The sequence below is a fragment of the Hemitrygon akajei genome, chromosome 13, assembly GCF_048418815.1.
Source record: "Hemitrygon akajei chromosome 13, sHemAka1.3, whole genome shotgun sequence".
In the NCBI taxonomy this organism is placed as follows: Eukaryota; Metazoa; Chordata; class Chondrichthyes; order Myliobatiformes; family Dasyatidae; genus Hemitrygon; species Hemitrygon akajei.
This window is the reverse complement of record NC_133136.1, coordinates 101,845,584-101,863,721: the sequence shown is the minus strand read 5'-3', so window position 1 is coordinate 101,863,721 and position 18,138 is coordinate 101,845,584. Positions and strand designations below refer to the sequence as shown.

The window sequence follows — 18,138 nt, the reverse complement described above, 5'->3', positions numbered from 1 at the left end:
GGGGGGGGTGGGGGGCTTTGCACAGGATCGGAAAAATCTATAGAAAGTTGTAAACTCAGCCAGCTCCATCATGGGCAATAGCCATCCCAGCAGTGAGAACACCTTCAAAAGGTGGTGCCTCAAACAAGATGACATCCATCATTAAGGACCCCCCCCCCCACCCCCATCAGCCAGGACATGCTTTCTTCTCATTATTGCCGTCAAGAAGGAGGTACAGGAGCCTGAAGACATACATTCAAAATTTCAGAAGCAGCTTCTTCCCCTCTGCCATCAGATTTCTGAATGGACATTGAGCCCACGAACATTACCACACTATTTTTCCCTCTCTAACTTCACTACTTATTTAATTTAATTGTATACACATTTTTCTTATTATAATTTATAGTTTTTTATTATTATGTATTGCATTGAGCTGCTGCTTCAAAACAACAAGCTTCATGACATATGTTGGTGGTATTAAACCTGATTCTGTGTCTGATTATCACCTTGTATAAATTTGTGGTTTAAGGTGATTCTGAAGATATGAAGCACACTGAACTAAAAAAGATCCATTCTGCCATTTATTCATTATCTGATGAATATCTGAGAGATGCAATTCCAACTTTCCGTACAGTGCCTATTGCCTGAGAATTGCAATAGTAATTCTTGTAGTATCAAATGAGAATGTTTTGCTAATACAGCAAAGCTGCAGACTGCTTTCTTTAATGCCATGTCCATTAACTTTTTTTCTCTACCTCTTTTTGCCAAAAAATCCTCTGTGCACTAAAAATCCTTTTAACAAATCTCTTAGAAGTTGAGAAATCTGTTCTTTGTACCTATACAACTCCTACAGCACTGTGAATGAAATTCCAGGTTATGCTTTCATTCTCTTTCCAAAAAGATGTGTGGATTTCTGACAGTTAGGTAACTTGGCAGGCTGCTCCGAGCATAAACTTAAGGAACCTGAATTATTGCATTTGCCAAAGTTCTTCAGTTTGCTATGGAATCCTTAGCAGCTGTTATACTTTTCCATGTTTTTTATGACCCATAGCTGAACTGTGTAGAAAGCCCTTTTATCAACAGAAGGTAGACGCTGAAGAACATCTTGTGACTGGTTGATTTATTTCAGTTGCTAGAACTCCAAAAACTTCCAACCCCACCCCCCAACTTCCATTTTCAAATGTGGATAATTATAGATATCATCTTTATTTAACAGTTGCTAGAAATTTGATGCATTGCCAGTTTCAACATTTATAGATTGAAAGGTTGCATGTCTACGCAGTCTGATTTGCAGAAGGCCTTGACCACAGCACTGTCTGAAAAGTACAGCGGTCTAGCATTGATCCTTTACAGCGTTATAATTTAACCAGCCATCAAACTGAACACTGTAATGGGTGGATGCAATCTGAGGAAGTTAGTCACACCAATCTGTACCTCAGATCACTTATTGCTTGGTTCAAGGTTAGTATCAGTACAAGCCGAAGCACTTGTAGTGCTACAAATGAAAGGCTGTGTGGCTGTCTCTGACTGGTACTTATGTGTAGAGTGTAGTAAAATTGTTTAAAAAAAAGGTGAAAATAATAGGCTTAAAAGAGGTTAAGTATTATAATTACTGTGCACAGCTACACATATGGAACAGAATCTAAATAATATTTTTATTTTAACAGTGTTCAAGAGTATAATGAAAAATGGTTAATTTTTGGTGACAGGAGAAAAATAAGCCTGTCCAGCTCTGGGTCTCATTTTGTTGTTTAAGTAATTTTGTTCTTGTTTGGAATTTGTTGAAAAGAATGCAGATGAATTCATAAGAAAGCAATGCTTGATTTCCTGCCTCTTCTCCAACTTTGCTACTGTATTTAATTCTCCCAGTTTAAAATGTGCAAAGACATTAGGGAAATGATGAATAATTAGAATAATAACTGTGCTAGATTTCAAAACCCTCTAAAATGAATTGGCTAGAAGTAGGATGAATTCCTATATTATATGCATAGCACATTTCTAATAAGAGCAAAAAAACTGCCGATGTTGAAACTCCAATAGAAAAACAGAATATGCTGGAAGCACTTTGCAGATCAAATGACATCCATATGAAGAGAATCAGAGATGACATTTCAACTGACGGATCCCTTTTCAAAGCTGGGTAGTGAGAAAGCACAAGTGTTAGCGTAGGAGAAGGAAGGAGAGAGAAAAGGGAATGTGTGTGGTAGGATGTAGACTAAAGCAATCAAGTTAACAATTTTTTTCCAAAACCATCAGCATCTTCACAAAGTTCCACAGCCCCCGACAACTCTGTGATTTCAGCCTCTGAGGCTGACATAAGTGCATCCTTCAGGAGTGTGAATCCTGGTCCAGACGGTATAGCTGGCCGAGTGCTGAAGACTGACTGGAGTGTTCACTAACAACTTTAACCTCTCGCTTCAGCAGTCTGAAGTACCTACCTTCAATTATACATGTTCTCAAGAAGGACATGGTGACCTGCCTCAATGACTATCATCCCGTGTCCACCGGCACTAAGTGCTTCGAGAAGTGGGTGAGGAAACATAAAAAACTGCCTGAGGAGCAACTTGGATCCAATGCAACAGGTCAACAGCAGAGCCCATTTCATTTGCCCTTCACTCATCTCTGAAACATCTGGACAGTGAAGATGTGTATATCAGGATGTTCTTCATTGATTACAGCTCTGCATTCAATACTATCATCCCCTCAAAACGAATCAATAAGCTCGGAGACCTAGGCCTCAATACCTTCCTGTGCAACTGGATCCTCAATTTCCTAACTTGCAGACTTCAGTGGCAACAACATCTTGTCCACAATTACCATCAGTGTAGGTGAACCATAAAGTTGTGTACTTAGCCTTCTGCTCTACTCACTGTAAACTTATGACAGTGAGACTAAGCACAGCTCCAGTGCCATATTTGCTGGTGACACGATTGTCGTTGGCAGAATCAAAGGTGGTGATGAATCAGCATTTAGGAGGGAGATTGAAAATCTGGTTGAGTGGTGTCACAACAGCAACTTCTCACTCAACATCAGCAGAACTAAGGAGCTGACTATTGACTACCAGAGGAGGAAATTAGAAATCAATGATATGGAAAGTCTTAGATATGTCTTCCTTTTACTTACCCATTTCTTCCGCTTTACAGTAGTTAATAACTGCATCTGCTTTATTTCCTGCATCTCTGTTCTTGTCTCTTCTCCGTGCAGCCAAAACAAGGACTTGTCTTTACCTTCCACCACACCAGCCTCTGTATTTAAAGGATTATCCTCCAAAAATTCCACAACTTTCAATGGTTTTCCATAGCCATCTTCCCCAAACCTATTCAGCATCCTGAAGAGATTCTTCCCTTTAATGATGACTTGCTCCTCCATCACCATCAGCCATCCTCCCTCCACTGGCAATTTCCATGCAATTATAGAATTTGCAGCACTTTCCCTTCTACCTGTTTCATTCCCGCCATCCAGGGAAGCAGACAGACCTCCTGGGTGAGGCACCAGCTCTGTTGCTCTTCTTCCAGTTTCGTGTTTAGCATTCATTGCTCATGATGTTAAATGGTCAATATCAGAGAATGTATACTACACACAACCTGAAATTCTTGGTCTCTGCAGACATCAATGAAAACAGAAAAAAAAAACCAAAGAATGAATGACAAGAAAGTATTAGAACTCCATGTGGCCACCTCTGCAATAGAGAAAACGAAAACTGACCTTTGTTCAGTCAGTAAGGTTAACTCAACATCTCTGGTCACTGGTTACTTTAATTCTCTTTCCTCGTTCCCCTCTGACCTCTTGACATACTCCAAAGATACCACCAAAGTTGAATTAAAAAACCACCTCCAAAGTTGCTGCTGAGATTCTGCAGCCATTGGGATGTAATATTGAGCTCAATACTTCAGGTAATCAACTTAAATCATACTTGTTTTCTCATTTTCCAGTTCTGATGAGAGATGCTTAACCTGAAAAATTGGCTTATTTCTCTACCAATAGACATTGCTAAATCTGCTGAGTGATTCCAGTGTTTTTGTTCCAAACCGACTGGGCAACAGGACCAACAAGGATGAAATTGCTATTGCATTTTGTAATGAGGAATGAACCAGAGTAGATAGAAAAAGTAAGAGTAGGGGACTATTAATGTAGGAATGATCACAGTAAAGCATACTTTTGAATGATAAGGAATTCAATATGATGAAAACAGAGGGCACATAATGGAATAAATCTTATTTTCCTTCTTTTTTCATTTTATTTAGAGATTCAGCATGGTGACAAACCATTCCTGTCCAATGGGCCCATGCCGCTCAACTAAACCCATTTGAGCAATTAACCCACTTGCGTGTACACCTTTGGAATGTGAGGGGGGGCAGAGAACCTGGAGGAAATCCACATGGTCATTGGGAGAACATACGCACTCCTTACCCGGTTGAGTTGAAACTGGGCCACCGGTGCTGGAATAGCATTATTCAAACCGCAGTGGTACCATACTGCCTACAATTTTAAGAGGGCGAATGGAACTTGGGAAACTAAAATGAATGATTATGACAGTAATCAGTAACATAGAGCACCAAAGGCTCACGTTTAAAATGATATTCAATAGAGTCAAACACCAAACTGTCAGTGTAGAAATCCTAATGCTGTATGCCCAAATGGCTGCACTGGATGACTTTAGCAATCAGGCCGTAATAAACATTCTGATCTTCTGATACACCCTGTTACACATTTAAAGTATCACTATTAAAATAGTGTAGTAATATTTAGGAAGGAAAAATATATTGATGCTCTACCAGAGTAGAAGATTTCATGACATTACACACAGAAGAAGGGAATGCATTTGATCTCATTACAATGTTTACTTTTCAGACAATGGCATCAAATTAGATCAGCAAGTTATTAATCTAATTTGCTGTTTCTGGCATCTTACATTACACAGAATGTCTTCTACATTTGCCTCCAAAAACAACAGTGATCATATTGCCAGAGTAATTCATAAGCTGCAAAGTGTTTAGTGACATAAGAGCCTTATTAATATGCAAATTATTTTATTTTTAACAAACACTTCCAAGCAACTGAACGAGTTTCTTTGCATCTTTTTATAACTTAAAGATTCTGCAAGAACCTTGGTTTCTAGTCATTGTGTTTGGAAAATCCTTCCTCATTTTTCCACAGAACTGGGTCACCTTCATCTGATTGAAGTGTGTATCTGATCATGTGTGTACTTCAATGCCATATATTTATTTAAGCATGATCGTCTTTTTCCTTCTGGGATTTCTGTCTGATAATTCTTTCTTTCTTCTGATGCCAATAAATTCTGGACCCCCTCCACTGTTTTGATTTGCATGCAGACTATTTTTTTTCTGTTTCCTTGCAACCTACAATCTGTGGTTAGTTGAACTAGACATCTATATTTCCAAGACGAAATAGCATCCTGTTTGTGAAGCAAAAGGCATTTCTCTTTGGCTTGAGTGCTGTCTCGTGCCCACCAGCTTATCACATCAGTGGCAAATGCTTAGTGCCATTTTTATTCAGTGTAAGTATTCTCTTACCAAGATCCTTCTACTGTTTGAAATTGTCAGGTTAGATTAATATGTGGCTGTACCATTGAACTATGGATCTTTAATATACAATATATTTCTATTTTTTTCAAATTTGTATTTAAATGTATTTAAATATTTTTGCATTGTTAATTACTGAAACATTACCAGAAGTTTTACCTTTATTGATATTAATAAGGAGTTATTATAACAGCTCAAGGATAATATTGGTAAACACATATCTTTTTATTAAATGTGATGTTTTATTTAACTACAACTGAATCACCTTTTATCAGCATGTAAAATAAGCCCCAACATTAAGAATCATCCAGAGAAGTTTGCCAGGAACTTTTCATACTTTTGAAATATATATATAAAACAAATAAATAGCAATAATTGTCTATATAGATATTTGGTATCAGTTTATAAACACAAGCATAACAGATATGTGAACTTACTATCAGTGCCTGCACACATGGAAGCAGATGTAAACCTGTGAAGGAACCTATCCCAATTTTTAACAGGGGAGTAAAGTCCATTGTATATGGCGTTGGACTTCCTGTGGACTAACACAAAATAACTATTTCCAAAGTGTTGCTTCAAATGGTGAGGAAGATTTGGATTAATGTTTGCTTGGAATGGTGGGATTCAGAAATAGAAGTGATCTCCATTAGTCTTAGTTTCTGGGACTAGGTGCTGTCAAAAATTAGTACTCAGTTCAAAGATCTAAATGGTCAAGACTACCCACCCACTTCACCCAAAAGAAAATACCTTTCTTCAAACATGGGGTCTATCACAGAAAATTTCTTAGTTACCTAGTGATAGACACCCTGATGGCAGGTTAGCTGAACAATCAATTAACACTCGTTATGACCTTTCCCTTCCTGTTAAGATCTTCTCTCTACGTCTAAATGTTGTCGTATCATAATTCTTTCAGTAATTAACAGTTATAAAGTCATCTTGCATTGATTAGAAGAGGGATGAGGAGAACCTTCTTCACAAAAATAACTCACTGACTAGAAGGATGTTGTAGTCAGGAATCCTCCTTATGTTTTAAGTACACTCAGAAATGGCTAGTAAGTATCATATCTGTAAGACTTTGGAACAGATGCAAAGGAATTTAGCAGGTTGGCCCTTCTTTAGTCCAGACTCGGAAAGCTGAATGGGCTCCTCCCATTTTGCTGTAGTTTTGTTTAGTTTTCTTGATAAGAAGCATAAAGTGCAGTAACAGCAACTTACAAAACTTGTACAAGAGTATTCTAAAATGTTCTTTTGTATTGACAACATTGTGTCTTCATTATTTTAGGTCTGCGATTTATCATTCAGCTTAAAAAAAATGCTGATTAGGCACAAACTGACACACAACCCAAATCGACCGATGGCAGAATGCCAACTCTGTCACAAGAAGTTCACAAGAAACGACTACCTCAAGGTTCATATGGAAAATGTGCATGGAGAGACAGATAGCTGAAGCTTCACATTCCATCAGAGAGCTTCAAAATTCCTGGAGCTCAGACAATTATTGTTCCGTGCTGCGGTTGACTGCAAGTGTCAGTAGCTTTTGAATGCTTTACCTGCCTGAAATGGATAATTTACAAAGAAATGATTTGTATTCTTCAACAGCTAATATGTTTTGTTTTATTGAAAATGACAGCCTGCTGTGAATGAGGGAATATTGATTTCAAATGTTCAGGATTCATGACCTCTGCAATCAGTGACTCTGCTGTGGTTGTTAGAGAATTTATTCAGAAACGCAGCAAGATCTACTTGTTACTTTCTACCAGTCATTTTGATCATCATTATCTAGATTCAGACACTCTGTCATCGTTAATCCTCATATTGTCACCAGTACCAAAGAATTCATTTTGCCCTCTGATCCTGAAAAGCTTTTCATACCCATAATGATACTATTTATGTCACATCAGCATGTATTATTATTATAATGATTTGCAATTTACACATGCTAGACATTTTTAAAAATAATAAATATGTGAATTGTATTACTGCTTTACTTGCTTTTCTCTTACTTTTTCTGTATGTTTAGGCACAATTTTATATTATGTATTACCTCTCAACTTCATTTTAACTGTAATTTGACATTTTTGTTTCACCTAGATTTGCCACTGAAACTGAACTTTGTTGGTCCAAAATCTTAATATTATTTTTTGCTTGACTAAACACAGTAGCAAAATTCAGCTAAACAGGAACTCCTTTCTAGTTAGTTTACCCAGGTCTGACCTTGGTGATCAGATCAAATTCTGATCATAGTTTTAGACAGCATTTGGAAAGTAGAAGTGGCTGTGAAATTTCATCATGTGATTATTGTACCATTTTAATCAAGAAGCATTAGAGCATATTGAATAGGTTGATATCACACGGCTGCAAACAAAAGAAATCTGAGTTGGAAATTACAACTATGTTTTGCCAAACTCAGCTGCTGTCTCTGGGAGAATGCACTGTGATTTATGACCTTATGTACAAGTATAATATAGACTTTTTTTAATTTAAAAAGTGATGGCTGGTGTCATCGGTCAAGTTCTGTAAACTAAAGACATTTCCGACCCATCCCCCACCATCACTGGACCTCACTGGAATTGCTTCAATGTCGAAGTTATCCTGTCAGTGCTGGGGCTACTGTGCTACACGGAGAATATCCATCACCTCCTTATCCATACAAAAAAGGCTGGACCATAAGTCCTGATTTGCATCTCAAGCAGAAGTGACAAGGATTCCTGTAGATCTTTAAGGGTGTAAAATGCCAGAGTATGAAACCACTGTACAAATGTTTAAACAATCTATTATTATCAGGATTATGTAATAATCAAGCACCAATTTACAGTAGTAAAACAAGTATATATGTCTGGTATTCTTTATACTGATACTGTAAATAGGTTTATTACTGGTCCATGAACTAAGGTAGAGTGAAAAGCTTGTCTTGAATACTGTTCATGCAGATCAGTTCATTAGAACAGTCTCAGAATGCAGAAAAATATGCTATAGTTACAGAGAGTGTAGTGCTGTAAGGCGCAAGGTCATAAGAGGCAGATTGAGAGGTCAAGAATCAATCTTATCATACTAAGAAGCTGTTCCATAGTCCTATACCAGTGGGATAGAAGCTGTCCTTGAGCCTGGCCGTACTTGTATCTTCTGCCCAATGGTGGAGGCAGAAGAGAGAGTATCTGGGGAGGGTGAGGTTTTCATTATCCCGAGGCAGTGAGAAGTATAGACAGAGTAAATGCAGGGATGGCAATTTCCAGGATGTGCAGAGTCATGTCCACAACTCTCTAACAAGAGAAAATCTAGAGATGCTGGAAATCCAAGCAACACGCACAAAATGCTGGAGGAACTCAGCAGGCCAGGCAGTGTCTCTGGAAAAGAGTAGAGTTGATGTTTTGGATTGAGACCCTCCATCAGAACTAGAGAAAAAGGTCAGAGAGTCTGAGGGGAAGAAGAAATACAAGGTAGTAGGTGAATCCGGGGGGAGGGAGGGTGAAGTAAAGAGCCAGGAAACTGATTGGTGGAGAAGGGGGAGTCTGATAGGAGAGGACAGAAATCCATAAAGGAAAGAAAGGGGGAGAGGAGCACCAGAGGGAGGTGATGGGCGGGTAAGGAGATGAGGTGAGAGAGGGAAATGGGAATGGTGAAGGGGGGGAATCCATTACCTAAAGTTCAAGAAATTGATGTTCATGCCATCTGGTTGGAAGCTACCCAGATGGAATATAAGGTGTTGCTCCTCCAGCCTGAGTGTGACCTCATCGCAGTAGTAGAAGAGGCCATGGACTCATATATCAGAATGTGAATGGGAAGTAGGATTGAAATGAATGGCCACTGGGAGATCCAGTATTTTCTGACGGATGGAGCATAGGTGCTCAGCAAAGCTGTCTCCCAATCTATGTTGGATCTCACAAATATACAGGAGGCCACACTGGGAGCACCGGATATAGTAGATGTCTCCAACAGACTCTCAGGTGAGCTGTTGCCTCACCTGGAAGGACTGAGGCCCTGAATGGTAGGTTTGGGAGGAGGTGTGGAGGCAGGTGTAGCACTTGTTCAGCTTGTAAAGATTTGTGCCAGGAGGGAGATCAGTGGGGAGGGACAAATGGACAGGAGAGACGCGTAGTAAACGATCCCTGTGGAAAGCAGTAAGTGGGGGGAAAGGAAAGATTTTGGCACAGCCAAGAAGGGCCAAAAGGCCTGTTTCTGTGTTGTAATGTTCTATGGTTCTATGTGCTTGGTGGTGGAATTCCGTTGGAGATGGTGGAAATTACAGAGAATTATGTGCTGGGTGCAGAGGCTATTAGGGTTGTAGGTGAGGACAAGAGGAACCCTATCCCTGGTTGGGGGGGGGGGGGCAAGAGGATGAAATGAGGGCAGACAAGCGTGAAATGAAAGAGATGCGGGTAAGGGCAGCATTGATGGTGGAGGAAGTGAAGCTGAGTCGAGGTACGCAGATATAAGTTCAGTGGGGCAGGAACAATGGGTCTACCAGGACAGGCAGATTTGTGAATTTGGGTAGGAAGTAGAAAAGGGAGGTGCAGGGTGAAGGAACTATTAGGTTGGTGGTAATGGATGAGAGATCCCCAGAGTTATTAAGGTTGGTGATGGTGTGGAAGAAAATGGCCTGGCATTCCTTAATGGGGTCCTGTTCGAGGGGTAAGTAAGAGGAGATGTATGAGAGTTGGCGCTGGGCCTCAGCATGGTGGAGGTCAATATGCCACACTATTATAGCACCTCCCTTATCTGCAGGTTTGATGTTGAGGCGGTTTGATGACGGAAGAAGGGGTCATTGGTGTGGGCTGGAGAGTCCTTGCCAAAGAAGTAGGCACAGAGACAGAGGCAGTGGAAGAAGAGAACTCTCTTCAGTGAAGTCTCTCCACAACCCTCTGCAGTTTCTTGTAGCCACAGACAGAACAGTTGTCATACCAAGCCATGATACATTCTGGTAGGATGCTTCTGATGTTGCGTTGATAAAACTTGGTGAGTGTCAAAGGGAGGGTGCCAAATTTCCTTCTTTTCATATCAGATTGATACCTAATATGCATTCATGCCATTTATTGTTATAGTTCAGATCATTTTAATTTGTGAGAATTCTGTTAAACAAATGGAATTGCTATTCATATATTCTGGCATGTAACTTATATTTTCACATTCTTATGCTGGGTGTTACCTCCAGTCCTTGTGGATAAATATACATAATACCGTGAATGTGTGGTTTTGTTTTTTATCCTTCATCCTAAGAGAAGGGTTCTTCAGCCCTTCATTCAGACTGTTTTAGTAATTTCCACAATAGGCAATTATCTGGCAACATGACAGATCTGAGCCCTGAGGGAATTGGTGCTCAGCATTTCAGTGGAAAGAGTATCTGATTGCCCTATGCATAGCCAATAATGTAAGAGAGGTACTACAGTTGCCATCCTTCTAGGATCACCCAGGCGTCTCTTACAAATGATGATTAATATCCAAAGTATTTCTGTAAGCAACCAGACAGAAAAAAGAAATAAAGAAATCTCTATCCTCAAGACTAGGTACTGATCTAAAGCCTTAAGACAGGAGGACCTCCCTCCCATATGCTAGTCAACCTTTTATAATTGAAATAAATTCTCTCTGAAAGGGATCTGCAGATGCATAGATTTTTACTTTCTATCAAGAAAATGTCAACACAATTAAGTCAAGTTTATTGGCATTTAACTATATACAGGTAAACTGCCAAATGAGACATTTCTCCGGACCAGAGTGTAAATCACAGTAGAACACATAACACACGTACACAACACAATAACTTGGGAAAGTTAGAATTAAATCTACAAATGAGTTACACATAGATAAACAAAGTGCATAAATTAAATATCGGAGGGTACCATACAAATTATCTGGTAACACTTTGAATGCAATGCCACAGGGAGTTCAGAAGCCTAATGGCTTCTCAAAACCAGTAGAGCTATACACACAGCCATACATTCTGTCCTGAAATCACTGAACAAGTTGTGATATTAGAATGATGGATATATTGATTTTCAGCCTCATTATATTTTCACATTGCTGACTAAAACCAGTTATACTGTGTATTTGATATATGGTGAGTCGGGAAACAGTGATAATAAACAAAACTTTCACATAAGTTGCAAGTTAGTTTTGGCCAATTTAACAAATTAGAATAGGGAGGCAGGTCTTCTTAAAACAATTGAAGTTCTGCCCAATAATGAATACAATTAACTTTTAAGGTCATAAGAACAGTATTCACTTGAGGAATTTTAGGGATACAGCACAGTAACAAGCCCTTCTGGCCCTATCACACCCATGCGACCAAATAAATTACAACCCTGTACATTTTTAAATGTGGGAGGAAAATGGAGCGTTCCGAGGAAGCCTACATGGTTATGGGGAGAACGTATAAGATCCCTATAGAGAGCAGCAGAATTGAATCCAGAGCAACACACACAAAATGCTGGAGGAGCTCAGTAGGTCGGGTAGCTTCCCTGAAATTGAAAAGAAAGTCGATGTTTTGGGCCGAGACCCTTCATCAGGACCCAAAGGAGCCCAGGTTGCTGGCACTGTAATAACATTATTGCAGCTATCGTGCTGCCCAAATGATGATCTCTTCTCAAGGGGATGTGATTTCCATGCTTGCAAATCTTATTGATAACATCCTTCTGCTGCTATGTGGATGCAGTACCTGTAGCCTCAACAACACCAGCATCTCAAGAATCCCTTTTTTTCTCTGTGATGAGCTGTCATTGAGTCGGTTTTGGTTGTACCATGCATTTGAAGCCTTCAAATCTCATCTGAAATGACAAAACATATGGATTTGATTGTCTGCAAATGTTGGTATCCAATTTCTAGGCTTCTCTTTTAACCAATATCTCAACAAGGCTGTCCGAGGTTATGAAATTAATGAGTCAAGATGCCCGGCTCTGTTAAAGAATGGAGATTGTGACTTGAAAACTTTTGTTAGTGGCACTTGGCAGTATATGCTGTATAAATTCAGAGGCAGACAATGACTGCATTGGTGGTCCTCCAAAGAGATGAATGTTATTATAAAATAATGTAAGGCATTAAAAGTAAGGTCTTTGAACATAGACCATATGCCATTAGATTAGAAGAGAAGGGTAATTCTAATCAATATGAAGCCACAGATCAAATGGGAGAGACTGGTTGCCATAACAGATTAGAATGCAATCCTTTCATCTCTGGGGTCTGATTTTAGATCAGATCCAGACTGACTGCATGAAATATTCTTCATTTTGACAGCTGTATGCAAAAACAATGGAATTCTTTGCCCAGCTTCTAATGAAAGGTCCACATCCACAATTTATACCCTTCATAAATTGGACATTCACATGAAAGGAAAACTTCCAAAGTTAGTGATGTGAAAGAAAGAAATGGCACCAAGATCTTAATCCTGATAGGGATCGGAAATTCAACTTTGGGTATGTCACCCACGTACTTGAAACGGATACATAAACAAAGGTAATTTTTCTACATCAGATTTCACATTAGGAGAGTAAACAGAGAGCCTGAGAAATCATCTAAATTATTGGGAGTAAAATCAGATGGTCTGCCTAACAGAAATATTAAGTACCATCTGAAATTTCTACATTAGTGCTCCGACAAGAACGCAAAAACAAAAGGAAATGAATTCACTACTAGTACCATTCTAGCTGACTCACTGACACCTTTTCATAGCCACCCATGGACTGTGATCCTGCCACTAAGTATCAGGTTGTTCGGCCGAGACATGCTGGAGTTCAATGCTGAGTTTTGGGCTTTTATTGAAGCAGAAGCACTAAGAGGTTGGAATGTCCTGCACATATATTTAAGTCCTGAACTTGCTGCCTGAGCTTCACAAATGATTTCCCAGCTGCACTGCAATGTTGGGCTCCTCGTGTAGTCACAGCATGAGTTTTCTGCAAGTTTTCAGCATTTATTACACTCCTGCATGGATCAAAGTTTTCTCCCTTCTAAAGTGTATCATTACTGGAGCTCTGTAGTCAATAGTTGTCATCTGGCTCCTGACCTGAAAAGTGAAGTCTCCGTCATCTATTTCACTGACAAATCCAGGACATTCAATCCCCTCCCAGACTGAAGCTATGCAATGATTGTGGTACAGATGTAGCTTTTGTGGAAGAGACTCCAAATATACTTGTAAATGTCAATGGACCAGCAACAATGTCTGAAGTATAAACCCCATCATTGACTACAGCAACAGTACTTGGAATAGACCTTCTGTAAAATGCATGGGTAGCCATGAACCCATTTCAAATGAACAAGGATGACTTGGGCATTTTTAATAGATGGAATCTCAAATCAAGACCACTGTAACCACAGCAAGAAGACAAGCAGTGAAATGATTAGTCAAAGACTGACTCTTATTCAGCCTTGTTCAGGGCACATGGCAAGCAAGTGTGCAGTCAATTTTCATAACACAGATGCAAACATAAACATCAAAATACAAATTGTTACCATTGCTGCATTTTAAAAAGTGGATGGAAAAGATCAGCATAAATTTGAAGGACACCATCTCTGCATATCCTTACACTGTTATCCCCTTGTCATTTAACCCCTCCTGATTCTAACCGTGTATTACAAGCCTTGGTGGATTCACAAACTTATATCAAATGTGATCGGTTACTTATCTACCTAAAAGAATCATGAGTGTGTTGATGCTTAATTTCATTAGTGGATTGCACTGTATTCCAAAATTTTAATGAGGACTTCCTCTTGCCAGTTGTTAAATGAGGACTATAATAGAAGGCAAGCTTGAGTTTCATGTACACAAGAAATAACAGAAACTATTAAAAATGGTTAAAGTATTGCCAGTCTGGGTGACCTTAGTACAGGTGGAAAGAAGGTATACTGTTATCAAACCTCTGATTAGCCTATATTCGGAGAACTGTGAGCACTTCTGGGTCTCACAGCAAAGGAAGAATATATTGCCTTTAAAAGGGAGGCAGTGCAAAACACGTGTGTAAATATAAGGCAATAGGCGAAAGAAAAATGGAGGGCTAAGTGGGAGAAAAGGGTTAAATTGATCTTGGAGTAGGTTAAAAACTCAGCATAACATTGTGGGCTCTACTGTTCTATATACTATGTTCTATGTTTCAGACTTAGATTACATTATCAAACTATTGAATGGTTCCCTAGTACATTACCATGGACCTTACAATCTACCTTGTTATAACCTTGCACCTTATTATTGACCTGCACTGTACTTACTCTGTAGCTGTTACACATTATTTATTATTCCTATTATTGATTTACCATGTACTACCTCAATACATTCTTGTAATTAATTTGTCAGTATGAACGGCATGCAAAACACTGTACCTCAGTAAAAGTGATGATAATAAAGTAATTTATCAATAGACATACCGGAAACACTTCACAGAATTCAGAAAATCTAGACATGATTTAATGGAAATCTTCAAACCATTGAAGGGAACTGACAATGTAGATAGAGAAAAATTAATTTCATTGATTAGAGAAAAAACTAAGTCACGTCACTTAAGGATGAAGGTAGGAAATGTTTCCACATGAATTGGACTCCATGTGAGCCAGACAGCAAAGAATTTTCTTTAGGCATAATTATCTACCCTTAGAAACATATATCAAGTACCAGGATCTATAATCTGTAATTATCTATACCCACTCCCACCCACCCCAATGGTTATTTTCTCCTTCTAAACACCATCAGACCCTTCCCCAATCGTTATTTGCTCCCCTCTCCCCCACTTTGACTTCCATCAGACAGGCCAAATAACAACCACGTTTCCTCTCCTGGGCACCAAGTGATTACCATTGAATCCTGATCTCCTAAATAGAAGCTCTTACTCATCACCCAGTGATCTAGAGAGCCTGAACTACCACTAGAATGCCACAAACACCCATTTCTCCCCCCTTCCCCACCATTATCCTTACCTCCTTTCACACATGCAAGGTCTACCAATGTTTCTCCCCTAGTTCCTCAAGACTACCCATTTCTATCCACAGCCAATAATATTTTTTTCATTTCACTCACTCATCTACCTGGTATCATTAGCTTCACTCTGTGAAGCGGACTTTCTGTCCAAGCAGTCTACAATTGACCAATCAAGCTGCCAGTGGCCGGCCACTCCTTTTAAACGAATCTTGTGGTTAAGGATCCACTCCAGGCTCCCTCACCCCACCGCCATTCCAGAGTTGTTGCTGAAACTGAACTGCAAATGCTGAATGACCAAAATTGTACACTATATTCAAGATGTGACCTCACAAGTGCATTATACAGTTTAAGGAGAACGTCTCTAGACATGAACTCCACTGAGCGTATTATATAGCCCAACGTTCTATTAGCATTCCTGATCACTTCTGTGCATTGTATTACAGGAAAGATACTAAGATGGATAGAGGATTGGCTGACTGACAGGGACAACGAGTGGGAATAAATGGAGCTTTTTTTAATTCGCTGCCAGTGACTGGTGGTGTTCTGCAGGGGTCAGTGTTGGGACTGCTTCATTTTATGTTATATGTCAATGAATTGGATGACAGAATTGATGGCTTTGTGGCCAAGTTTCAAGTCAAGTCAAGTCAAGTCACTTTTATTGTCATTTCAACCATAACTGCTATGTATAGTACATAGTAAAAACGAGACAACGTTTTTCGGGACCATGGAGTTACATGACACAGTACAACAACTAGACTGAGCTACTTAAAAAACAGCACAGAGAAAAAAAAACTACACTAGACTACAGACCTACCCAGGACTGCATAAAGTGCACAAAACAGTGCAGGCATTTGCGAATGATACGAAGATAGGTGGAGGTGCAGTCTTGCAGTAAGGAAGCAGGGTGGCTGCAGAAAGAATTAGACAGATGAAGAGAATGGGCAAAGAGGTGGCAGATGGAATACAGTGTCAGGAAGGGTATACCCTTGAATACAGGGTATGCACTTTGATAGAAGGAATAATAGCATAGACTATTTTCTAAATGAGAAGAAAATTCAAGAATCTGAGGTGCAAAGGGACTTGAGAGCCCTTGTGTAGGATCACAATAAGGGTTAACTTACAATTTGAGTCCGTGGTGAGGAAGGCAAATGCTATGTTAGCAGTCATTTTGAGGGGACTAGATTATAAAAGCAAGGACAAAATGCTGAGGCTTTATAAGGTTCGTCCATCATCATCGATGAAGACCTCGACACCATTAGTACTTTTTATGAGCTCAAGTTGCTAGCTCGATGCTCAACCCAACACAGATAGAAAGCGTGCACGGGAGCCGGCTGGATTCAAACTCAGGACCTCTGGCCCCAAAGTCCAGCGCTGATGCCACTATGCCACCAGCTGGCTGTTGATGATGTCGAGACTAGCGCTTGATTTGGATTTAAGTGAGGGAGAGTTGTGCAGCGTCAGCCTCACTCTCTCTTCCCAATTCCCATCTAGATCCAGTGGCAAGACAAGAGTTGAGATGGCTGGAGATGGGACTAGGCACAGTGGATGACCAAGACATCGTCTGTGTCTTGTCATGCTCTACATGTTCCACACAGAGACCACACAGAGACCGCCTTCTTGACCATTGGGCCTTCCATTGGTCTCGTCAGCTCAATTCGCCGGAGTCTGTCTTGACATGCTGGGATAGACAACTCCCTATCTTACCAAGGGTTTGAGACTTTATAAGGCACTGCTGAGGCCACACTTAGAGTATCGTGAGCAATTTTGGGTCTGTTATTTAAGAAAGGATGTGCTGACATTGGAGAGGATTCAGGGGAGATTGACGAGAATGATTCCAGGAATGAAAGGCTTATTATATAAGGATTTATTGATGATTCTGTGCCTGAACATGCTGGAATTTAAAAGAATAAGGGGGCAATCTCATTGAAACCTATCAAACATTGAAAGGCTTCGAGAGAATGAATGTGGAGAAGTTTCCTATGGTGGGGGGGGGGGGGGAGTCTAAGACCAGAGGGCACAGCCTCAGAGTAGAGGGATATCCTTTTAGAATGGAGATGAGAAGGACTTTCTTTAGTCAGAGAGTGGTGAATCTGTGAAATTTGTTGCTATAGCTGGCTATGGAGGTCAGGTCATTGGGTGTAATTAAGGCAGAGATTAATAGGTTTTTGATTAGTCAGGATGTGAAAGGTTGCAGGGAGAAGGCAGAAAAATAGGGTTGAGAGGGAAATAAATCAGCCATGATGACATGTTGGAGCTAACTTGGGTTGAATGGCCTACTTCTGCTCCCATGTTTTACGGTCTTATGGTCTTATGGAATGGTCAAGATGGATGAAAGAAAAGAGCTCAAAACTTATCCCCAATGCAGAAGCATCTTGTATTGGTGGAGTTTGCTTTAGCTTTGTTATCCAAGCTTGGACTTTATTAGGAGAGATGGTTCCAGATAAACATTGTTCCGTTATAATCATTCATTGGTAAAGCTGGTCACATCTTACTGGGATACTATTCAGAATAAGTTTGTCCACTCCAAAATGGCAAAGTCTAATGCACTGGAAGTAAGGTATAGTTAATACAGAAGATGACTGCAACAAAATACAAGAAAATATTAATTAAGTAAACTTCAGAAATTGCATGCAGTTGAAAAATGAACTTCAACATAGAAAAATCTGAAGCAATGCAATTGGTAGAATTACTGAAAGCATGTAGTCCGCAACAAAAGCAAAT

General features: G+C 39.7%; 1 protein-coding gene across 5 annotated transcripts in view; it reads left to right on the top strand.

Annotated features, from left to right (window-relative positions):
• Positions 1-9,826, top strand: part of prdm5 (PR domain containing 5) — a 299,425-nt gene extending 289,599 nt beyond the window's left edge. For 4 of the 5 annotated variants that reach the window (XM_073065178.1, XM_073065176.1, XM_073065179.1 and 1 more), the window contains one exon: positions 6,808-9,826. In XM_073065178.1, coding sequence (XP_072921279.1) covers positions 6,808-6,972 — 165 coding nt within the window. In that variant the 3' untranslated portion in view covers positions 6,973-9,826. The remainder of the gene's footprint in view (positions 1-6,807) is intronic. The other variant, XR_012101305.1, reaches the window with a different exon arrangement.
• The last annotated feature ends 8,312 nt before the right edge of the window (positions 9,827-18,138 follow it).